General features: G+C 36.8%; 1 protein-coding gene, 1 non-coding gene and 1 pseudogene across 3 annotated transcripts; 2 read left to right on the top strand and 1 right to left on the bottom strand.

Moving 5' to 3' along the window:
• The first annotated feature begins 4451 nt into the window (after nucleotides 1–4451).
• Nucleotides 4452–8746, top strand: LOC113306413 (annotated as a pseudogene).
• Nucleotides 8747–8992: 246 nt separating this feature from the next.
• On the top strand, nucleotides 8993–9064 carry TRNAD-GUC. Its single transcript has one exon. It is a non-coding gene; the product is annotated as a tRNA-Asp (tRNA).
• Nucleotides 9065–14600: 5536 nt separating this feature from the next.
• LOC113303893 (dynamin-related protein 5A-like) lies at nucleotides 14601–18838 on the bottom strand. 2 transcript variants are annotated; one of them, XM_026552967.1, is made up of 8 exons: nucleotides 18451–18838; nucleotides 17616–17807; nucleotides 17272–17478; nucleotides 16757–17185; nucleotides 16419–16646; nucleotides 16116–16314; nucleotides 15310–15988; nucleotides 14601–15086 (listed from the first exon to the last, which is right to left on the bottom strand). In XM_026552967.1, the coding sequence occupies exons 1-8, from the start codon at nucleotides 18808–18810 to the stop codon at nucleotides 14900–14902; spliced, it is 2481 nt and encodes an 826-aa protein (XP_026408752.1). In that variant the 5' UTR covers nucleotides 18811–18838; the 3' UTR covers nucleotides 14601–14899. The 2 variants fall into 2 exon arrangements, with proteins under 2 accessions (XP_026408752.1, XP_026408753.1); XM_026552968.1 differs by having other exon boundaries at nucleotides 15310–15799; nucleotides 16275–16314.
• Between the last annotated feature and the right edge of the window lie 6284 nt (nucleotides 18839–25122).

Below are 25122 nucleotides of genomic sequence, written 5' to 3'. Positions count from 1 at the left end.
ATAGTCTGTTGTTGTTTTGGATTTCGCTATCGGGTATTTTTTGTTAACAAGTGGTAGTGTTTAATTTAAGGTATCTAGCTACTAATCCTATTCAGGTTACAATGTGACTCGACCATCTTCGTCCACCAACTAAGGAGTTATCTCGTAGAACAATTTTTTTTTCACAAGTTTAGCCCTACCCTACACTAATTCCTGGGTCCATCCCTGATCTGGACTGGAACATGGGAAGTACCCAAAGCATGAGATTCTTGATCTGGCAAGCTTCATATCGGCTATGGAATTTCATCCTTTGTCATGGAGAGCTGCATAACCTTATGTCTTGGTAGACCGTTATGAAGATGCCACTCTTCCAGAAAGAGTGGTGATGGATAACAGATGCCCCGTTGGGAAAATACCCCATGAAAACAGAGTTATGGGAAAATGCTCCACCGTTACTATTTCCATCCAAACTCTGTTAACTGGTCAATCACACCACATGTGTGAGTTATATGTGTGGAAAAAAGACGTACGCACCTTAAGTATTTCACTCTCCTTCGTATCTCTGGCTATCTTCTCAATTTACATTGAAATAAAACAAAAAATAAATAGAGAGACAAATCGATTTTTAGTGAGGAACCAATTGGAATGATCTCTTCACAGTACGAGATAAGTGAACATTTATGGTTTTGCGTCTTTTTAAATTGATTAATTCGACGAAGACAAATCGAAGAGCTCCGATGGTTCAAATTCAAAGGATTATATAAGAAAGTTGAAGTAAAAGGGAAGACGAAGCTATGGTTTGTGGAAGACAATAAGTTCATGAAACCCATGTCAATCTTACCTTGTTTTGAAGAAATTTCAATTTCAATTTGGTTTTGAAACATGAAATAGGGTTCATTGATTTTTAAGGTTTATAGAATTTATAATGGCAACTTAAAGATGAAACTTAGCTTATATAAAGACAACTCTCTTTATTGATGTTTAGAAAATCTCTCAAAACTAAACACAAGCTCTAATCTTGCTCATATGATCAACCACAACTTTGGTGATCATATATATATAGAACTATGAATTCCTTTTCCTAGTCCTATTACCTTATTACATGTCTTACCTTTTCTTAGAACTAGATGACTTCTAATTCCCTTAGGATTACATCAATTTCCTAATCTTGTCCTAACCAACTTGTTAGTGATTTCTATGTTGAAGTTAATCCAACATTCTCCCCCTTAAGATTCAACTGTGCTTGTGAAAAATCTTGTACGTATGATGGTGCTCTCGTCTCCCATGGCTCGGTGTAGACAAGCTTTGATACCAATGAATGTCAACTGCAAGATGAAACTTAGCTTATATAAAGACAACTCTCTTTATTGATGTTTAGAAAATCTCTCAAAACTAAACACAAGCTCTAATCTTGCTCATATGATCAACCACAACTTTGGTGATCATATATATATAAAACTATGAATTCCTTTTCCTAGTCCTATTACCTTATTACATGTCTTACCTTTTCTTAGAACTAGATGACTTCTAATTCCCTTAGGATTACATCAATTTCCTAATCTTGTCCTAACCAACTTGTTAGTGACTTCTATGTTGAAGTTAATCCAACAATTTAAGGGTTTTTATTGTCTAATCATGTAATTGAAGTAACTTGAGTTTGTAATTTGGTTAGTTTGATTTTGGTTTGTTGGAGTTTAAGTGTAAAGATGAAGATGAAGGATTGAATATGAACAAGAAGGTTAAAGCTTGTTTGGTGGTTGGGGTGTATTTTCGGAAACAACTTTGTTTCTCAACTTCGGCTCTCAGAGAATATTCTGCTCATATCCATTAATGGTGATAGAAAAGGGGATCAAAGAGATATGTTTGACGAAGGGAGAGGAAGGAAAGAAGGAAAAGAAGAAGACCGTCTCATCTTCTCAATTGACATTTAAACAATAGTTTCCCCGACAGAAGATATCTATTAGAGGAGATATTGACTAGTCAATTTCGTAGATTGCCTATTAAGATGGAAATGTTAACGGTGGGGGATTTTCCCATAACTTTTAAATGATGAGGCATTTTCCCGATGGGACATCGTCATGTAGGGTATTTTCCCAATTTTCCCTATGGTTATCTTCGAGGTTGTGATATCAAGAAAGGAACCAAGGTGCACATTGCTGGTATGGGTGATTTCCCTCTATTTGGTGTAACAAGCTATTTCGATCCTTGCCTTGCTCTCAAAAAGAGGAGATCTCAGAAAGGAAAAGAGGAGGATTAGTATTCTGGTTTCAGACCAGGGACTTATCTAAGGTTGGAGGTCCGAGACGTTCCTTTCGAGATGGTTGAAAACATTGATCCCAATCATCTGATTCTCGTTGGAGGTATCAGTCCTGGAGAAGAAAATATTGGATATTTGCAGGCGACGCTTAAGCGACATACTTGGCACAGGAAATTGTTGAAGACAAGAGACCCTATCATTGTCTCAATTGGTTGGAGGCGGTACCAGACGATCCATGTATATGCCACGGAGGATAGCAGTAAATGGCCTCGAATGCTCAACTACACACCCGTAGACACGCAGTGTCTTCCGATGTTCTGGGGCCCTCTTGCATCCCCTGATACTGGAATTGTTGCTGTACAGTATCTGCCAGACGAAAAGGGAGTGTTTCGTATTTTAGCAACTGCCGTTGTAGTTGATTACTCCCTCCGTTCCATTTTAGATGATGTTTTACGGTTATTTTTGTGTTCCACAATACTTGAAGGTTTTCATATTTTTCCACAAAACTTTTAATAATACCCTAATATTTTGTCTTGGAACTATAAGTTTATTTTTAAATGCACTAATAGTAATTAATGTTTGATGACTTTTCTCAAGGGTATAGATGGAAAATATTCATCTCTAATTCTTAATCTGCGTGAAAATTCCAAAAACATCATCTAAAATGGAACGGAGGGAGTATGATATTGCGAAGATATTAAAGAAATGCAAGCGGTCTAGAACTCCTTGGAAGATCTCAGGGAAGACTGCTCTTGTTAAGGACCTTCTTAAATCAGATGATGAATTTCATCGTTTTAAAGATGCAAAACTTTGGACTGAGAGCGGAATTCCTGGGAAGGTTGTACAGGCTACAGAAAAAGTGTTTGTAGATAGATCGGAGGGAAATGTCAGTCTACTTACAGGAAGGATTGCGGAGTGCAATTTTAAGCGCAGAATTTACATGGGGGATACCATTTTCATGCGAGTGCAGAAAGAAGTGAGGTGGCCTTTGTTGAGAAAGAGCCTAGCTTCCGAGACCTAACTATTGCTAAGAAATTTGAGCTGGATCATTGTAATAAAGTGGAGCAAAAGGAATTCAAGAAACATCCAATGCTGGTGATTTCAAAGGAAGAAGATATGTTAAATGAGAAAAGGGAGATTACAAAGAAACACCGACCAGAGCCTAGCAGTGTACATTGGTCTCCCGTAGGCCGAGTCTTGCAATGCGCAAGAGATCTATACGGAAAGAATCTGTATTTTATCTTATAAATTTGATGTTGTTTAGGAACAGGAATACTAGCTAATTATATTTCATTTTGAAGAGATCTCTGAATGTATCCTTGGCGACTGTTAAAAACAATCGATTATAAAAAAAAAATAAAAAAATTAGTTGGCCAAAAACTATTTACGAAGCTTGGATCCGAGCTTTACACCACTGGCTTCTTTTGATGCGCACCAAATGAGCTCTAGTCCTATGGCACTTAACTATAAAATCGATTGAGACAGTCAGGTGGTAGTTCACAGCTTGAATGGAACCTCATGAACCTCCCCATGGAGACTTTAGAAGATTAGAGACGACATTAAAAGACAGGCCACTCTCTTTCGCAGCTGCATTTTCAACCACGTACCAAAGCTAGCCAACTCTGCAGATCATTCTTTAGCTACTTATGCTCTGTCTCACAACGTCCAAGATGAATGGACTACTTCTGTAACTTCGCCAGTAAACAAAGCAAAACGAGACCGGCCTTAATTTGCTCTATCGCTTAAAGAGTAAACAGCACTACTCTACGCTTGACATGTCAAGTGGAAATTCTGTCCAGTGAAGTTAATTAGACGCACTACCATTTTGTTTTAGATTAAATTTTTTTCTTCTTTTTAGATTCAAAAACTCAAGGCCCAAGTGGATGAAAAATTCACAGCAAAGGAGAACCAAAGCTGAAACTAGGATTACTAGAAAATAGATAGTAAAACCATTCGACATAGCTTGACGCAAACTGATTTTACGAGCAACATTGTAGAAAAGAAGCAGAGGTTAAACTCAAAATCAAGCTTAAGAATAATAGAACAAATTTAGAATTGTAGGATTTGTATTCAACAAGTCGTTGTAGTACAGTGGTAAGTAGTGACCCGGGTTCGATCCCCGGCAACGGCGTTTATTCTTTTTCGTTCTTTTAAAGCATTTTTCTGCTTAAATCTGGTTTGCACCATTTTGTGGATGTGTATCTTGTGATTAGGAATGTCTTCTACATCTAAATCCAGCAAGCAGACTGCTCGAAAAGCAGCACAGACTAGTGCTGATGCAAAACTTCATACTGATTACGAAAAATCTCAACGGACTTTCAATTACTCGTCTTCTGTTGATCTCAACATCTCAAATGGTAATGATAACAGCATCATCCCATCTTCTACTATCTCTGCTTACCTCCAAAAGATGCAGAGATGTCAACTCATACAGCCTTTTGGTTGTTTAATCGCCGTAGATGATGAGAAAAGCTTCCCTGTTGTTGGCTACAGCGAGAATGCATCCGAGATGTTGGATTTGACACCGCACGCTGTTCCTAACATTCAACACAAGAAAGACGGTCTCAGAATTCGAGCTGATGCTGGCACACTTTTCCGGCCTTCCAGCGCCCAAGCGTTGCAGAAAGCGACCAGTTCTGGACAAGTGTCTCTTCAAAATCCAGGAGATGAAGACCAAGATATCCAAGAGATGAAGACCATTCCATTTTGGTTAAATTTGTTGAACATCCCAATTCACCTGTGGAATGAAAAGGGTATCGGTATGATTGCTAGTGTGCTAGGTATTCCTCTTCTTGCCGACCAACACACTTTAGCTAGGACTCGTACGAGTTTTGCTAGAGTCTATGTTGAGATTAAAGTCGATTTTGATTATCCTGCTAGTATTCCTGTTTCTTTTGATGGGAAAGACTTTGAAGTGAAGGTAGAATACACTTGGAAGCCACCGAGATGCTCATCTTGTGTTTCTTTTGGTCACTCCAACGGAAAATGCACAACAACTAACAAAGTCACGGAAAATGCACAACAACTAACAAAGCCACCGAGATGCTCATCTTGTGATTCCTTTTGAATCACATAACAGGTTTCATGGTATCGAAGAAGAAGAAGAAGAAGAAGAAGAAGAAGAAGAAGAAGAAGAAGAAGAAGAAGAAGAAGAAGAAGAAGAAGAAGAAGAAGAAGAAGAAGAAGAAGAAGAAGAAGAAGAAGAAGAAGAAGAAGAAGAAGAAGAAGAAGAAGAAGAAGAAGAAGAAGAAGAAGAAGAAGAAGAAGAAGAAGAAGAAGAAGAAGAAGAAGAAGAAGAAGAAGAAGAAGAAGAAGAAGAAGAAGAAGAAGAAGAAGAAGAAGAAGAAGAAGAAGAAGAAGAAGAAGAAGAAGAAGAAGGGAGGTAGCCTCTTCCTAGTTAGTTTTGAAAGATTCAAAGGTAAGCTCTGCAAAGCAGTCATTGTCCAAGCCAGTTATTGGAGTTGGTATGAAATTGAGTATGATATCCAAAGGTACAAGTTCAAAAAAGAAAAAGCTTCCTAAATCTAAAGCTCCTAACGTCTCGGCAGATAAGCTCGTGGATTATGGATCTTTATGGGGCCTAGAATTTCCACCCGTGAAGGCTAACCGTGAAGAAATGTTCAACGATCTCGCAAAAAACCACGTTGATTTAATAATTGAAGATGTTGGCAAGGGACAACCATTTTTAGGTAGTGATCCACATTGTAGTTTGCAAGTTGCTCTTTGTTTTTTAGGTTTTGCAAGATGTGTCTTCTTTTGTAGACACTCATTGAATTCTTAGAATTTCCTTTTGTTTAGATTTGCTTTTTGTTTGTGCGTTTTTCACCCTTTGTCTGTGTATCCGCCCGCATACGGCTTGTGTGCTTTTAATCTATTCTTTTGAAGGATCAAAAAGAAAAAATTAAAAAAAATCCAGTATTAGTACACTGTAGAAGTTCAGGTAAACCTTTTTATGCTATCATACATCGTATAACTCTAGGATTCGTTATCGATTTAGGGCCGGTGAATCCTGCGGATGTGCCAATCACTGCCTCTGGGGCATTAACATCTTATAAACTCGCAGCCAAAACCATCTCTAGTTTACAATCTTTGCCCAGTGGAAATATCCACCTTTTGTGTCATGTGTTGGCTCGGGAAATTAGAGAATTGACTGGTTACGATAGAGTAATTGTGTATAAATTTCATGAAGATGAACACGGGGAAGTGTATTCCGAGTGTAGGAAATCAGATTTGGAACCTTACCTTGGACTGCATTTTCCAGCTACTGATATCCCTCAAGCTTCAAGGTTCCTATACTTGAAGGACAAGGTCGGGATGATCTGTGATTGTTCTGCTGCCCCTGTTAAAGTCATCCAGGATGAGAAATTGGGACAGCCGTTGAGTTTATGTGGGTCTACACTTAGAGCTTCTCATGCACAATACCATGCTAAATATGGGTTCCATTGCATCTCTTGAGATGCCGCTCACAATAAATGACGACGACGACGACGATCATGAGAAGGAAAAGAGTAGAAAATTGTGGGGGTTGGTTGTCTGCCATCACACACTGTCTAGATTTGTGCCGTATCCGTTAAGGTACGCGTGTGAATTCTTGGTACAAGTCTTCGGTGTACAACTAAATAAAGAAGTAGAGTTGGGGGTTCAGATGAGGGAGAAGCATATTTTCCGGATGCGAACTATGCTTTGTAATATGGTCCTCAGAGATGCTCCAGTAGGGATTGTTACTCAATCACCTAATGTCATTGATCTTGTCAAGTGCGACGGTGCAGCCTTGTTTTACAGGAACAAATTTTGGTTACTTGGAACAACTCCAGCTGAAGCAGAAATACGAGATATAGTTAATTGGCTTGTCGAGTACCATGATGGGACTACAGGTCTGAGTACCGATAGCCTGATGGAAGCTGGGTATCCAGGTGCATCAGCTATTCGGAATGAAGTTTGTGGAATGGCCGCCGTTAACATAAATTCAAAGGATTTCCTCTTCTGGTTCAGATCCCAAACGGCTAAAGAAATCAACTGGGGCGGTGCAAAACATGATCCCTTTGATAACGATGATGACAGGAAATTGCATCCTAGATCATCATTTAAAGCTTTTCTGGAAGTGGTCAATACCATGGGAAGATGGATGCTATTCATTCTCTCCAGTTAATACTAAGAGAATAGTTGCAAAAATGGAGCAGTGAATGATGTCGATTCAGAGGTTCAAGGTATGGAAGAACTTTGTACCGTCGCAAATGAAATGGTCCGCCTTATCGAGACGGCTTCAGTGCCAATTTTCGCAGTTGGTTCTTCTGGTAATGTCAATGGATGGAACTCTAAAGCAGCGGAGTTAACAGGATTGGATGTGGAGCAAGCTATTGGGAAACCATTAGCTCATCTGGTTGAGGATAATTCTGTTCAAGTGGTTACAAACATGCTCAACTTGTCTCTACAAGGTAAATATTACTCTTGTGTGTTCATAAAATACTAATGCTGTAATCTCAAATTTGTATGATTTCGTATGGCAGGCGAAGAAGAGAAAAACGTCGAAATCAGACTCAAATCATTTGGACATCAAGCAAAATATGGTCCTGTAATATTGGTGGTTAATGCATGTTGTAGCCGGGATATGCAGGAAAATGTCATAGGTGCGTGTTTTGTTGGACAAGATCTAACAATGCAGAAAATGGTGATGGACAAATACACCCGTGTACGAGGTGATTATGTGACTATTGTACAGCATCCCTCTAGCCTGATCCCTCCAATATTTATGATAGATGATTTTGGATGCTGCTCGGAGTGGAACGATTCTATGCAGAAATTAACAGGTTTAAAGAGAGAAGAAGCCATTGACAAGATAGTTGCCGGGGAGGTTTTTGGTCTTCACAAATTTGGTTGACAAATCGAAGACGAAGATACATTGACTAAGTTCGAATGTTAATAGAGATGAACATTCTCGAATTCAGTTTAGGAGAAGCCCTAGAAGCTGTCATGATTCAAGGAACACCTCTATGTCAGGAGCGGCAGTTGCAGTTCATCCATGATGTGCCTGTGGAAGTATCTTCGATGTATTTGTATGGTGACAATTTAAGGCTACAGCAAGTCCTATCGAACTTCTTAACTAACGCAATCCTATTAACTCCGGCATCCAAGGACTCGTCAGTTTTTTTTACAGTCATTCCAAGAAAGCAATGTGTAGGGAATGGAGTATACGTTGTTCATCTGGAATTCCGGTAGTCCGATATATCTTACTGCTGCCTTAGTTTTTGGTTTTGATTTTGATAGATACCATGCAACTTATTACTGCATATGTATGTCTGCAGGATTGCTCACCCAGCACCAGGGATTCCACAGGCATTGATTCAAGAGATGTTCTACCACAGCCAGGGAGTTTCAACGGAAGGTCTTGGATTGTACATAAGCCAAAAGCTAGTCAATATAATGAAAGGCACTGTACAGTGTCTTAGGGAACCACTGACATCATCATTCATCGTTTTTGTTGAGTTTCCTCTAGGTCATCCAAAGTTATGACCCAATTAACCGAGAAGATATGTCCAACCATTCCCACACATTAGCCCGAGCCGTTGACAGTGTAAGCTTCAAATGTACTTGGCCTTGCTCCACTTAATAATGTTACAATCAATAACTGCAATTTGTTCCACAGCTTCAGTATCCCCACAAAATGCAAGTCTTAGTCGTACAAGAAATTCCACTGTTAGAAACTTAGAATCGAAGCACAAACGTGAATTTGATACTGAACAAAACTTGAACACCAAAGTCGTTGTAGTATAGTGGTAAGTATTCCCGCCTGTCACCCGGGTGACCCGGGTTCGATCCCCGGCAGCGGCGTTTTTCGTTTTTTTTTTTTTTCGCATTAGGCAGCATCGGACAGCAGAGCTACTGCCCCAACCTTTTAATTGAAGAATATATTTCTAAGTGGCCAACGAGCAAAAAATGTAACTGTTGACAGTGGGATTTGAACCCACGCCCTTATGGACCAGCGCCTTAGACCACCTCGGCCATGTTAAAATTTGTTGTTCGGAAGTATAATTCTTATGCACTTTATTTATAGCCTATTTAAGTGCCACAGGACTGGTGCAAAATATTCAAAAATATTCTTGAATATTTTTTTGAATAAAGGAGATTATTAAAGTAATGTACGCAAATATTTGAAGAGGATGACACATCCTTTGTAAGCTTCGGGTTGAGTAATAAAAATGGGGTTGTTTTACTTATTTACAATGGACTTGAGTGGTCAATTCATGTCTAGATTTCATACAGAGATTTTATTTTTAAATTTTTTCGATTTAACTTTAGGAAGTATATTAAGATTACTTTTTTCATTTAATTGTAATGTTTTTTCTTTTTGGACATTGAACATTTATGTTCAAGACATAAAGAAGGTAGTTCTAAATATAAAATGCACATGGAAAGACGACAATTATTATATTGTCTCGTTTCCTCTGGATTAATTAGTTGGCAGTCCAAGTTGACTATAACGTTCGTCCCTCGTCAGTTTGAAAGGTATGATTCAACCGCCCATGAAATCTCTGTAAGTGGATTTACTTTATTCCTTCGTACGTGTGTGTGTATATATATATATATATATCGTGGATTTAATACGGGACTTAATAAAGTGAAAATCATGTCGTACAATATAAAGAGGGCAGGTTTGTTCAAGATTCCTCCGATTAGAATACATTATGTATGTCCTGGTTTTCCCTTGATTACACCACTTACACCAAGAAAACTTCTAAAAATAGGGCTTATTAATGCTTGTTAGAACATTAACTAGGTTCAAAGAATTAGAATTGTTAATATTTAATTTCTTTAGGAGATGAACGACAAGTGCGCTACACTGTCTGTGTAATTTTACGTCTCATCAGGTAAGACACACAGAGAATAACATAGTTTGTAACGCTTTTACATCTATAAAATTAAGCGTAGACGCTTCAAATATCAAGAATTCAATATTTAGTTCACCATTTATTCTTAGCATTAAGATTTCTATTCAGCGATCTATGTTATTTTTTAATCTGTCCTTGTCTGTTAACAACAACCATGAATATGCACATGAATTTTTTCCATGTATATGTTCACAAAAATTGAAGTTCAAGCGAAAGATTAGTGTTCATTGGTTTATCGCAGCAACATAAACTATGAAAATCCAAAAGTCCATTCTTAAGGTCGCAGGTTTGATCCCAATCTAGGCTCATAAAAATCCTCATTCACTCCTTTTTTGAGCCATTTTTCACAATTCTATGTGCATCGTGATGGCGTTTTGATGACGTTTCCTTCAATCTCACAAGTATATGAGCAAAGTGGATTAATTTGATAGTATACTCTTTTATACAATTTTGTGACGATCGATATCCATCGGAGTCAAAGAAAGGTGCCATAATATATTTAATGATTTATTTTCGTGGAAAGTAACAATTATAAGGAGGATATATATTGTATGAATTTAATGAATGTATTTCAATTTATTCTTCATTCAACGTTTCTCAGGATGAAAAGGTGAATATTTTGAGATTATTCCAAGTCTTTACTATCACAAGATATACCGAAATTGTACACAAAAAGAGTGTTCTACTGTAAATATATATATATATTATTCAGTTCCTCTATATTATCTTAGATTTGATATATATATATATATATAGTTGTATTTAGTCATTGCTCGATCATCTGTCAGGACTTTAAAATATTTTATGTTTCATTGATAAAAACATTAAATATCCTCTTGTGGAGCATTTTTGGGTTTGTCTCTAATGGAAAAGTTTACTGATGCAAAAGTTTCCTAATATCCCTCGATGGATTAAGCATTTTTTTTTTGTTTCATTTATATTTTTAAATCAAATTTATCCCGGCAAGTTCAGCAACTACACTAAAGTATTAAACTTACACTTGTTATATGCTAACATTGTTAAATTAGATCATCGATCTTTTGTTCCAGAGATATTTATACTATAATTTGAAGCATTTGCCGAGTTTAGTCGTATTTCCCGATCAGTGTTCACTTTTATCATTATTTTTTTCTTTATTTTTAGTAATTGTTAACTATATTTTCGTAATTATTTTTTATTGATAATTATTATTTCTTTGAGTAAATCAAAGGGTTTTCAAAAATAATATCTCTCAAAAGAAAATGAAGAATTTTTCTTTGAGTTGCTGCTGCATGGGGGTGATGGGCAAAAATGACATGATACACCCATTATTATTATTCATATCCATATGATCCCTACAAACACTTGAAACAATATTGAGGTTTTTTATTTTTTTTGACGCTCGTTAGAAATAAAATTTTCAAAAAATACAAACCATAATATGCAAAAAAAAAAAAATGGTTGGCCAATGATTTTTGTTTTGTTGTGATCCTCGCAATTACTTGAAGTTTTTGCTACAACAAAAAGTAGACCTAAGAAACCGGGTAAGAATATTCATTCGTGGGAACAAAACCTATATTTTTTTGTATTAAGAAACTTAAAGAATGAGTAAGAAATTAGAATATATAATTGTGTACAATGTAGTCAACTTCGACCGAGATAGTCGGTCATCGTCCATTGATGAGACGAATCTCTTAATCTCGACAAGATGATATTTGGCCGAGAAACTCGATGGCCGAGATTCCACCGAGATGCAGTTAAAATTTTCCGAGACAAACTTTATCATATAAAAATTTAGTAGTGTTGATGGTGGTTTTTTGACAAGGAAAAAACTTGTAAATTCGCATTTGAACATGTATCAGAGATATATCTATAAGTATATATGTGATAGGGCTTCACCTAGCTGTTGCAATTCCTCTGGAGGTGTACTCTGACTTACAAAATATACGTTCAGAATATACTCTTGTTCCTAAACGGACACTAATATTGAACACGTTCTAAGTTGCAGTAATTCCACATCTGCATCTTTAACTCATTTCATATATTAATATTTAAACTCACACTGAGTAATATTGAACTTGCCTCAATTCGCAGAAATTCCACGATTGAATTTCTCAAAACTTGTTCTATATGCACACCATGTTCAGAATATTACCCGAACAATGTTAGTTCTCTATTATCCTCGTAATGGCGCCTAAACATAAAAGAAGAGCGCATACTCACCCTCAAATGGGTAAACAAAGAACAATGAAAAGATCAACAAATGTGGTGCCAATCAAGTGTAGACACCAAGATAGGCACTGCACCACAAATACCACGACACTTGAGAATGTATAGTGTCAAACGAAGTATGCTTGGAACTATCGGGGTCGAAACATGCACGAAACCAAGACGGACATACGCCAAGCCTCATTGCACAACTAAGCATTAGCGACGCTAGGAAATGGCAAGTGCCGGACATACGCCAAGCCTGCATGACTAAACATTGCAGTGATCTAAGCAATGCCTAGTGCAGACATACGCTAAGTTTACATGACCAAGCATTACACAGACGCGCACCAAAACAATCGCCAAGCCTTGCACGGACAAGAACGAAAATAATGGTGATGTATCAGGAGTAGTTTGAACGACAATTGATATCCGTCATCTGCCTTGAGAGTGATTTATTTTTCCATATAATGAAACATCAATAACAATTTCTATGGTAAGAAACCACAAATTGAACTCAATTCCTAGCAAAAACTCACTTCCTTAAACATTAAACAAATATGAATCTAACACTTAAAGCTCATAAATCCTACTGACGTAACAAGATCACAAAATGAAACACTAATCAGTATAAATTACAAAAAACTCAAATTATTTTAAGAAGGGGAAACCCATAACAATATAATCTTTTAGGATAAAATAGATTATGTGCATGGAGTTTCTTTTTAATAAGAGAGTCCAACCAAAATGATATTTCTGTTTCCCAACAAGTTTTCAAAGACATGCTAATTGCATCTTTGGCTAATAAATCATCTGCACAATTTGTTTCTCTGAGTACATATGTAATCACCCATTTATTGAAAGACCTAAGACAATCTAAACAATCTCTAATAATTGAATTAATATTCCATTAGGTAGCTCCAACTTTTTCATTAAGAGCATTAATAACATTAAGAAACTCACCTTCAATGTGCACTTTTATAAATTATTTCATCCTCACCGTCTGTAACGCCTCAAATGCTGCTAATGCTTCTGCATGTTCATCATCCTCTGCTACTGATGGAAAGCCACATGCTCATTAGAATTTCCCCGCATCATTTATCATAATTAGAAATCCACCCATACATTTACTTTCTTTGCAGAAGGAAGCATCAAAATATAGTTTAAAGTAACCCTCTAAGGGGGGGTTTTCCATTGGACAACTGCTCACTCCCTGTGATTCAGTCTCCTTTTTTAGATTACATCAATATGAATGTCATTTCAGTCCTGAATTGACTTTTTGGTTATTTGCACAATCTTGCTAAACTGCACTTGCTTATTATCAAAAACTAAAGCATATCTCATTTTCCAGATTTGCCACAGAGCATGGCTAACAAACATTAGAACAAATATAATCCAACCTAGTAAACTAGTTCCAGATGCTAATGTATGTGTGTATTAGAAGTATTGGGTTATTCATATATGTATTCATCATCTGGATTTGGCTCATAAAAATCATCATTTTGAGTTTGAGTTTGTGCTTGAGTTTGAGTTTGTGTAAAATCATTCTCATAATCTAAGAAATCATCCAATTCCGGATCATTGTTGTAATTGATGTGTATTTTCCTAACTTAGAATCGAAGCACCCACGCGAATTTGATACTGTTTTTGAGGTTGAGGTGATTGGTTAGTGGCGATTGTTTAGCGAACCAAACCGAACACCAAAGTCGTTGTAGTATAGTGGCATGTATTCCCGCCTGTCACCCGGGTGACCCGAGTTTGATCCCCGGCAACAGCGTCCTACTTTTTTTTTTATTGGACTTGATGAATATCTATAGCGGGCAAGTAAAGGGTGAAATCAGTGCTCAAGATCATCTCGTAACTCCAGTTCGAATGTTACTAGAACGCTTAATGCCGTGTCCAAGTTGGGGGTCTTGCCGTTCTGGAGCGTCAACACTCGCCAACAATGTTCAAGGAGTTGCTTTGTGCGAAGGAAGTTCAGGAGGGCATGGACGACTGAAATGCGATGAATATTGGCAAGCATTCAATTGGCAAATTCGGATCACTATATGCAAACTAATCCGAGGTGCGATGGCAACCAGGTGGCAAATTTGCACCCCAAAAGGCCCAAACCCAAATGTAGTTGACGGTAGCAGCAGTTGTTGTCTGATCAACTGGCACAAGCAATAGATGATTGGGACATAAACAGAATTTAAATCGTTAGGTAATATTCATATTCTGCAATCATAAAAGAGGGTCACATCTCATAATGTAGAATTCAAGGTGATTACCCTGAGTAGTTGGTAACTTGGTATGGAAAATAGACCTCAATATTCATTGGTCCACCAAACAGTGAAAACCAATTACCACATTTAGCAGTGTGATACATATATATTTCCTGTAAAATTTGCTTGGGATCACAACTGATAGCAATTCAGAAAGTTAATATCGGGAGGCACAGCACCCTCATAGCCTAAACAATAAACTACAGTACTCTAGATGTGAAGAGGTGAATACTCATGACACAGCCCCATTCTTACAATCTTGAATTTACATAATAGAAATGAGTTATCAGTGAACATCACCTAATGGTTTCCTTAAAGAAGAGCTATCAAAGCGATCGAGCAATGTTTTTGAACTCGTTTAAGCAAGACTGCAGTGTCTTCTGGCGCTTGCAGAGTGATTGGCGTTCATCCTGAAGGGCGTCAACTGCACCAGGTGCTACAAACATGTCCATGAATTTTTCATCATTCACAGCGAAAAGATCAATGCCTAGTGCCACCACCAACTTCTCCGTGCTGTCAGGTCCACCAATGGAAAAAGGAAATAAAGCAAAAAGAAGAATTAGAATACAACATTTAATCAATGGTTTCATATATACATATTATCATATGAATGCGCATAACTTTACTCTAGTTTGATGCTTTTCTCAATAAAGATACAAGAAAAGTTTGCCTTGTGACCAATAGGTATTTGTTAGTTGCTTTTAGCAAAAATGCATCAGATAAGAGATAAGCTTACCAAGGAGTTAAAAATCCGGCATTTAGGGCTGAAGGCACGCTTCTCTCTATAAGAACTTCACGTATGCGACAGAAATACTGTGTAGCAGTAGCAAAGACTTCAGAATACGCTGAGCCTGATCTAGAGCCAATGTCACTGTTTACAAATAAGTTATCGCCAGCATTTTGGAGTCGGCGATGATCCATATTTCTGGTGTTGACTGCCTTCTTCGCGTGCCGCATTTTCCCTCTTGGTTGATTGTCATTCCCATGCTCTTTCTTCTTACCATTATCGCGTGGTTGATCAGGAGATGGAGTCTCTGGAACAGTCAGTTGAACATCTTTAGCGGCCGTATTCTGCTCTGGAGTTGTTTGCTGTGCATTTCTTTCAGGAGGAATATTTTCCTGGTCTACACCCGTTACTTCATCTTGATCAGGTGTCTTACCATCAGATAACTCAAGGCTAACTTGGGACCCTTGAGCTTGATTGAGTCTGTAAATGGTTGATCCACCTTGGACATAACTTCCTAACAAGTCATTTTCATAGCAAACCTGAGAGTAAGAGCTTGTGACTGAATCAAGGTGATGCTTTATTAGTTGCTTGCACTGGTTTGCAAGATCCTTTACAAAGCAATTGTATGAATGCCTTAAAGCAGCATGAAAGCCTATATACCCATCCAAATCATCATTGTTTCTTTTATCTGTGTCCATCAAGAGTAATGTGAACTATTAGAACATGGTTTGCGACTATATGGAAAACAGTTTGCAAAGAATGCCTACAGTTACTTATAGCAGAAGGAGAACAAGCAAAGTCAAAGAGCCGCTTACAGTTAAAAGAGTCGCAGCTGTGATTGCGTTCAACAGCAAGGTCAAAAAGGTTTCTTAGAACAAACGCAAGTCGATCACAGACAGTGTCCAACAGAGGAGCAATCCATGACCTAGCAGCAGAACGTGCTATCTCTGCTGCAGCTTCAGTTACTTTCCCACCTCCACCATGGCCAGCATTGGCAAGTAATACATTAGCAACCTGTTAGAAGTAGCATTCCATGTTTCAGTTTTATCCCGAATGAAAGTGGTATGTCCAAGTCAAAACTATGATTTGCGGTTTCAGAAGTAGTTAAATAGATCTACCTTCTCTATAGAAACTGGAGGGCACTCAATCGAGTAAGTGGCACAACGAAATTCATGCATTACCCTCTCAAACGCTGCTCCACCATAAAGCTTAAGGGTAGAATTCGGAGGTTTAATCTCTGCACTAACCCCAGGCCAACTGCCAATACCACTCTCCAACTGCTCCTCTTTGGTTGTTTTACCCCATTGTTGTGCACATGGATCTGCCGCTCCATCAATTAATGCCCCCTTCAGTAAATAACAAGAAACAAAAACATTTCTTATTAAGCATATATCAACATTTATATCAGTTAATAAGAAGAAATAAGACGAGAATGGAAAAGATCATAATTAGTTACCACATGAGTGCTTATAGATGCTGCGTGCATCATTGCAGACCTCCGAAGGTAGGCAACATCAGAAGTTGCCCTTATCTTGGACTCCGCTCTGGCCAGGTATGTGGTTACTTCATCACAACGCTGTTCCAGCAAAGTTAGAGTTGCTGGTACAGAGTCTCGGTATCTCTTTTGAAGCTCAGCCTCTAAGTATTCCTTCAAACGGCCAAAACCAATGAACTTCCCAAACTTTTCTTCATCAAATCCCCCATCAACACCCTCTCGTAGATGACGAAGAACATCTGAATCGACCTTGCAAATTTGTCTCCGAAAGTCCTCGTTAGAAACTATTCCCCTGTCCTTCGGCAGGGCCACAAAGTATGGATGTACGTTATCCCCAAGATAACCACTAGTCCCCAAATACCGATCCACTTCCCACCTGTCTGTGAACTCCTGCACATTTTATCAAGAAAATCAAAAACTTGTTACTAATTTCTTCTTTTATTTGTCATGAATTCCCTAATATGTATTGTACATACCTTGAGCCTGTTGTCAAACTTGGAGACAACAACAATTGTCCTTTTTAACGTTGGGTCTATCTCGCGGATCGTGTCCAACCAGAGAGATGAGCACCATTCAACACTACTTTGCTGAAGAAATAGGAGAAGGCGGTGAGGATGGCTTGCTAAAGATTTCACCATGGATAGGATTTCCTCAGGTGTATTTTCTGGTTCACCCTTCTTTGCCTGCAATTAGCATTTCAGAATGTTCAGTTCAGAACGAAATATTAAATGAGGAAAACAGCAAAACAGTAAATAACTTCTCTAATCATCCTGCACAAACCATAGATAAATCAAGCAAGGAAGTTGAAGAAACCACCCACCTTAAGAATAAATCCAGGAGTGTCAATAATGGTAAGATTGGGACTATGTGCATACTCAGCTCTCATGACAATCGGCTTAGAAGAAACTGTGGTTTTAGTCTTGTTCAGAAGAGCCTCTGTCCTCGTTTTAATAATGTCAGCAATCTTAGATGCTGATGAAACCGGATTTCCATATTCTTCAGAATCCTCTTCCTGTATTCAACCAATATGTAAGTAAGATGATACACTTGGAATGCAAACCACCTTCAGATAGAAAATGAACATGCACGTGTAGTTAAAGCTTCTAAAGTGCAAAACAAATACTAGTACATGGTTCTTAACTCCTACATTACCATTACCATTCTCATAGAATTCATACCACTCATGGTTAACCTAAATACCAAATGATTTCAATTTCCTTTTCAGAAAATGAGAATCCTAATCAGAAACATACAATTTCAAACACAATATTAGAAACAATTCTAACTCTATCTTCTCCTAAACAAATTTCAAAGGAATTTTACACAAATTTTAACAATTAATATCGTGAAATTTTGCCCTAATTTCAGATTTCTACAAAATCAAAATAAAATAAATTCAATAATTACCAAAACACAAGATCAATTTCCATAGACATCCTCAATAATAACAAAAGCAAGCACAAACAAGTGTATCTCAAGCTAGACATTCCAAGTTCCAGCCAAAAAAAACAAAGAGTAGTGAAATTTTCCTTCACCGATTCACGATTCCAACTTCAAATATCAATTCTCAAAGTTCAGTTCCAGTATTTCATAAGCTGATAGATCTGAATACAGTATTATCTCAAATTAGATTAAAATCTGAGCTAAGATCTCACCTGGAATCGACAACGAGGCTCAACAGCAGAATCATCGTGTACCATTTGAAGAATGAGAGGTCTACGAGTTCCCATTTCAACTTCACGAACATTAAATCGGAAACCAAGAAGAGCTTCAAGAAGTGAACTCTTACCATCAGATTGACCTCCGATTACTATAATCTCAGGTATATGTAATTTCTCACCAAATGCAACGGCTGCTGCTTGTAATCGATTATAAGCTTCATATCTAGATTTATTGAACTCAGAAGCAGAAGAAGAAGAAGAAATATCCATGGAGTTATTAGGGTTTTGATGATGATTTGTTCTTGAAATTGAAGGGGATTTTGTTGGTGTCGACATCGGGGGTTTGATTCCCATCGATGAAACAATTTCAGAGAGAGAGAGAGAGAATAGGGAATTCAAATTTTGAATTCTGAAAATAAAAATGAAAATAAAACTTTACTTTTCTTTGAGGGTTTAATACGCCACCAAATCTTTCCCGCCAATTATTTCTTCTAGAATATGGACTGATTATATGGACCCGCAATGTTTCTTAACCTAGACACGGTGGGTTGCCTCTTCTGCCGATATCACATTTGCACCGGAAGTAAAGGCTTAGCCTTTGGGCCAAAGTTGTAAACCGTTACATTTTATCAGAATGTGGCATCGTATTTTTTTGACAATCGTAAATTCGTCCGGATGAACTCATAAATTATGTTTCACCTCCAACGTGTAGTCGTGGTAAATGTAGTTTTAGTTGTCTATTTGATTTGATAAGTAATCTAATCCAACATAATCTCGTGAGGTCGTGTGCTAGCTCGAATTTTGACAGAACACTTAATGTCGGTGTTATTGTAGTGCAGTACTAGCTCGAATTTTGACAGAACACTTAATGTCGGTGTTATTGTAGTGCAGTAATAAAGTTATTTTGTGACCACACGGACGATTTAGGTTGGAAACCCGTCAACACCAATAAATTATCAAAAATATGTCATGTCGAAATTGTGGATTCTGCACTTTTGGAACGTTTTCAGTGTCTGGTTTCAACAAGGAAGTTCAAAGAGGGCTTGGCCAATTAAGACGCTGCAATGATGATCGACGAATATGGGCGAACATTCAATTGGCACTATAAACTAACTAATATGAGGTTTGCAATGGCGACGAGTTTGTTAAAGTTCGAGTTAATCGCCCCAAAACCAAATGCAGTGACCGTAGCAGTAATTAGGTTCAATTGTATAGAAGACCACCAAACTCAAATAAAAATTTATTTAAAAGATTTTATCAGAAAGTAAATGGGACTCCAAAAACGACTTGAAGGGAATTGAACACCGAAGAGGGATAAATTCATATGGAAGAACTAGAGACTTCTCATGATATTGATTTGCTTCAAACAATAATTCTAAACAATAATCAAATTTTGGAATTGGCTCCCCACAATCTCGATTCAGGTGAGACTTTCAAGAAACCACTTCTTGAAATATGTCAGGGTTAAGTAATGATTGATTTGCAAAATTTAAACTCGGACTCTGATGGAAATATTGATGCAATTCTCAATACAGGGGAGCTTGTCATGGAGGTGAGATATAATCTGAGGGCTAAAATAAATGGGAAAGAACAACAACTCCAGCATATTTTTTATCAGATTGTTCAAAGAAATAAAGAAATCTAGTAAGTCCGACGGGACATGACAAAAAGAAGGTAAAGAAGACACTACTTGTCAACATCCAAGGGGAAAATAATTCTCTCAGTGGATTTGAAAACTTTATTTTGGTCAATTTTGGGTTTTTCGTATGGAAGAACTTGGATATTCAGAGAAATTTTGTTGATGTCGATTTTATGTCATTATGCACTTGAGTCTGGTGATACAGAAGGTAAGTCGACTCAACAATCTGATATAAGTGTCAGGTTTCTTGACATGTTGGACAGTCGACCACACATTTAAAATCAACTGATGGTGTTGGTGTTATTGTTGTTGCTGAAAATATGTACATAAATGTGAAGCTAAATAGCAGGACTCTTACTAGTTTTAATGAATACTAAAGTTCTAACCTATCAGGGGTGCAAATGATTAGACAACAAGAAAATTAACATTTGATAAATAAATTCTGGAACTTCCAACATATTTACAACCATAAAGGTAAATCGTGATTCTAAGTTTCTTACCTGGTATCATGATAAGAAAGTCACAAAGGAAAAACCCATGAAACAAAGTTTAGTACTTTACATTTTGAAATTCAAAAAGTATCATATGAATCAAATGTATGTTATATTTTTAAATTAGAAAAAAAAAATACCATACGAATCACATATAAAAAACAAGAAATTTTGAGAGACTTATATAGTGTAAGGTGTTTTTTATGTTACCAAATTCTGAATATTAAATAACCGGTTTTCTGGGATTTATTTTATTTATAAGCTAATTGAGATGGACTTTTCAATAACCGGTTTGTTTCTGAAACGTCTGGACTTGATACTTGGGGCTGTTATTTGGGATTTATTTTATTTGTAAGCTAATTGAGATAGGCTTTTTAAATAACCGTTTTGTGTTTTATTTTGACATGATACTTGATAATTATGAGACATTTTAAAGGAAATATTGGGTCATAATAGGTTTAGTTGTGGTTGTCCTAGTGTGTTTCATTGTGGATTTTATCTACCACAATCGAAAGAGAATAAGAGATTTCTTCTGCTGTAAAGAAAAGCTGATAATTCTGCCCACACTACGAAAAATATCAGCACCCAGAGTAAGGCGAGTGCCTGTTTTGTTTAAAGGAATACGAAAATAGAGACGTGCTCAGACTCATACCATCGTGCGGACACTCAGCGCACATAGATTGCTTGCAGCTTCAATACATAAATAAAAACAAAAGTAAGAGTTTCCCTATGCATATGGTACAATTTTAACTACTACTAGTATACATAAATAAAATAAATGAATAAATAAATATTGAATTGTAACACCTTAAACACCTTTCAGAGATGAATGAGATGTTCTTTTTCATTGCGACTGTAAATTAAAATATCGAAATAAACAATAACAAATTGATTATGGAAGGGTTGGAAAACCTGATCCATAAGTCGCATGAATGTACTGGGAGCATTAGAAAATCCAAATGGCATAACAAGCCACGCATACAAACCTTTACATGTTTTAAAGGTTATTTTCCATTCATCTCCTTCTCGGATACGTATTTGATGATAACCACTTCGTAAATCCAGCTTTAAAAAGACTATAGAACCATCCAACAAATCAATCACATCATCAATACGAGGAATAAGAAACATGTTAGGAATTAATAGTAATTCGATTAAATGCTCGACAATTTATACACATTCTCCAACCATTGTCTTTCTTGGGCACAAAAAATGCAAAGAAAGAACAAGGACTGTTGCTAAGTCTAACCAATTTTTAGCCAATAAATCATTAACTTGGCCCTTTAAAATTTCATGTTCACTTGGGATGTGCTTGAATCGTAGAGAGGCACCAGGTATGAAATCAATACAGTATTGAAGATCCCTTAATGGAGGTAAAGTAACTGGTAACTCTTCAGGGTAAAAAAAATGAAACCGGGATAATAATAATGGTTGAACTTTTAGATGGAATATCAATCATTGATTTAGCTTCTTCATGAGAACTCAAAGTATGCGTTTTACGAAAAGAGAGAGCAATAGTAGCTACCAAAGCGCTAGTATTCCCATCACAATATTCTTTAACACTATAAGAAGACTTTGAAGGACATAACATCTTTAGTTTCTTTTGATGAGTAAAATTGTAAGTATTATCAAAGCAGTTTGTGAACTGCTTGAATGTCATATTTCAAAGATAAACCTACAAGAAGATGAGTAGCAGACGTATCAATAACGTCACACAATATTAAATCTCCATATCTTGGAAAATAGAAATTCACAACACATTGGTGAAAAATCTCTTGAGTAGAAGAACCATTAACCCGACCAACTATGTACGGATGTGGACGTGAAATAACAAGTAACTCCAACTTTTTAACTACATGAGCATAAATATACGTACTCCAACTATCAATATTCATATCAAATATTTTTCCTCCAGTTGTACACTTTGCTCTGAAAATATTATGTCTTTGTGAATGACAAGGTTGAATCAGCAAAAGTGAACGAATTATTCCTACAAAATGTTCACCATATGAATCATGTATTTCATTATGTTCACTTGTATATAATTCATCATTATCTTATTCATTATTGTCTTGAGAATTCATTATTTTGAGTATCTCCAATAAACCCATTAAACTTACGACGATCTCCAGAAGTATGGGCAATTTGGTTACACTTGTTGCACTTATCACCTTTAAACTTTGATTAAATATTTTGTGGTTAAGATTTAGGTGGAAAAGATTGTTGGTTTTTACTAGGAAGCCTGTTACTAACCAAGTTCCACTGGCTAGATAAATAAGGTTTTTGTACATGTTGAGTTTCTATAGGTGTTGGAAGAACAAGTGAATTATTTGATAAAAGAGGTGATTGTAAGTACGTAAATTTGGTTGTGGATTGTTGTTGACGAGAAACATATGGAAAAATATCATCTTGATGAATAGAATTCGACTGCATCGATACTATATTAGCTTGAGAGTAAAAAGAAGATGGAGTTGAAGATCTGTAATTACCTTGAAAACGATTGTAAAAAAATGGTGTATCTTTGGAAGAACGAAGAACACGACGTTCAACTTTAATATCTTGTTGAATAGCTTCAACCATCGTAAACACAGATTGAGTCCCCTTGTTGAATCAATTTATTCAAGCCTTCGATTAACCTAGCAGCTATTTGTTCTTCAGTTTCATGTAGTTGATTACGAGCTACCAAATTGTAGAATTCATCTACATAATCTTCCACCAAGCGTGCTCCTTATTGAAAACTTTGAAGTTTTACAAAAAGTTTTTGTCTATAATCTTGGGGTAAAAACTATTCTCTAAGTAATTTTCTCATTCTTCCCCAGTTTGAATTGGAGGTCTGTTGTATTTAAAACAATCTTCACACAATTTTTCCCACCAAGCAGGAGCTTCTCCTTTGAGTTTGTAAGCAACCAGTCTAACTTTAGAATGGTCAGGCACCTCCATGAATCAAAAAAATGCTTCAAATTATTTAACAACTCTTCAGTCTTGAAACTGTTAGAGCATTGCTCGGTCGAACTCGCATGCGTTGCTATCTCAAGCATGTTTGTCAAGTTCATTTGTCAAAACTATATGTCTTGATTTCTAGACTACTTATAGCTAAGTCTCAGACTAGGACAGTTAACTGTAGTTGAGCTCCAGACTCCATGGCGATCATCTTACGAAGACGAAGAACTACTCAAGGAACCAGTGGAACTTCATCCGACTAAAAGGTATGTGGAGACTTGAACTTATCTATCACTCAAAAGTCTACCTCTCTATCTCCTATCCTTGAGACAAATTCGTATAAGTATGATATTTTTCATACATACACATTTGCTATTTCGAGCCGAGTTTACTCACCAATCTTTTTCTCAAAATATGTGTTGATAAGCTTTCGCTTTAACCACTTTTCATCTTAACCCGTGACGAAAGTCATGATGACGTTTCAATCTTGAAAATAGCTTTGATAAAGATAGTTGTGAATAACGACTGTTATAACATTATAGAAAATGTTTCAATGATTGAAATGTAGAGTTGATATTACGTAACCAACTATGGATATAAGCATATATAGTGTGTTCGCACATTAGTGTATAAATCCATGTGTCGGAAACCAAGTGTGTGCATACGGTATTGGTGAAGGAGACAGGTTGGGTACGCATACCCGTACGCATACCAGCGGAAGTTTTCGAACCGAAAATTTCTGCTAAGTTTGTAAGTTTGCAAACTGTTAAACCAGTCACCTTAGGTACGCGTATCCGTACGCGTACCCACGGAAGTTTTCGATCGAAAATTTCTGCTGAGTTTGAAAACTCAAATCCGATATCTATGGTACACGTACCCGTACGCGTATCCAAGCTGGTTATATTTCTCAAATCGGAAGTTCATGAACTTAAACAATAAATCAATAAGGAGTGAAATCTTTGCAAACCGTGGATATATTGTTCATGAATTGATTCAACTGAATCAAACCGATTTTGTTTCAATTGTGTTTATTCATAAAGACCTAAGCAATTGAACAACTCTTCAACTAGTTCTTTTGAAGTCATTTGAACCAGTTGTGAAGAAGATGAATACGGTTAATATGAAAGTGCTAATATAGCTAACCATTGGTTAACTATTTGTGAACCAACCAAGTGTACAAGTTTCGATCTAACGGTTGAAAGATACTAGCTTGGTTAAACTAGGTTTTTGATCTAACGGTGAATATTGAATTCTTTGTTACCAAGGTAACTTAGATTGCGAACCCTGATTTGAAAACTATATAAATGAGACATCTAGCAACTGGAAAAAATAATCCCCACACCTCCTATGTGATACTAGTTGGTTTTGCTAGAGTCGGTTCTCCTTTAACCTTAGGTTTCTTCTCGAGACCCTGTAGGTTAACGAATGAAAGACTTTATTGGGATTGTGAAGCCATACGAAACTACTTATCTTGTAGTTAAGCGATATGATCTTGCCATTTTCTATCGTACGAGTTCAATTGAATAATTGACTTGAGATTATATCTCCGATAGGACAAGATAAAAAAGAAATCACAAACATCTTCGTCTCATCGTT

This window comes from Papaver somniferum, chromosome 8 (genome assembly GCF_003573695.1).
Source record: "Papaver somniferum cultivar HN1 chromosome 8, ASM357369v1, whole genome shotgun sequence".
NCBI lineage: Eukaryota > Viridiplantae > Streptophyta > Magnoliopsida > Ranunculales > Papaveraceae > Papaver > Papaver somniferum.
The sequence above is the reverse complement of the archived record's forward strand: the minus strand, read 5'-3'. Positions and strand labels throughout refer to the sequence as shown.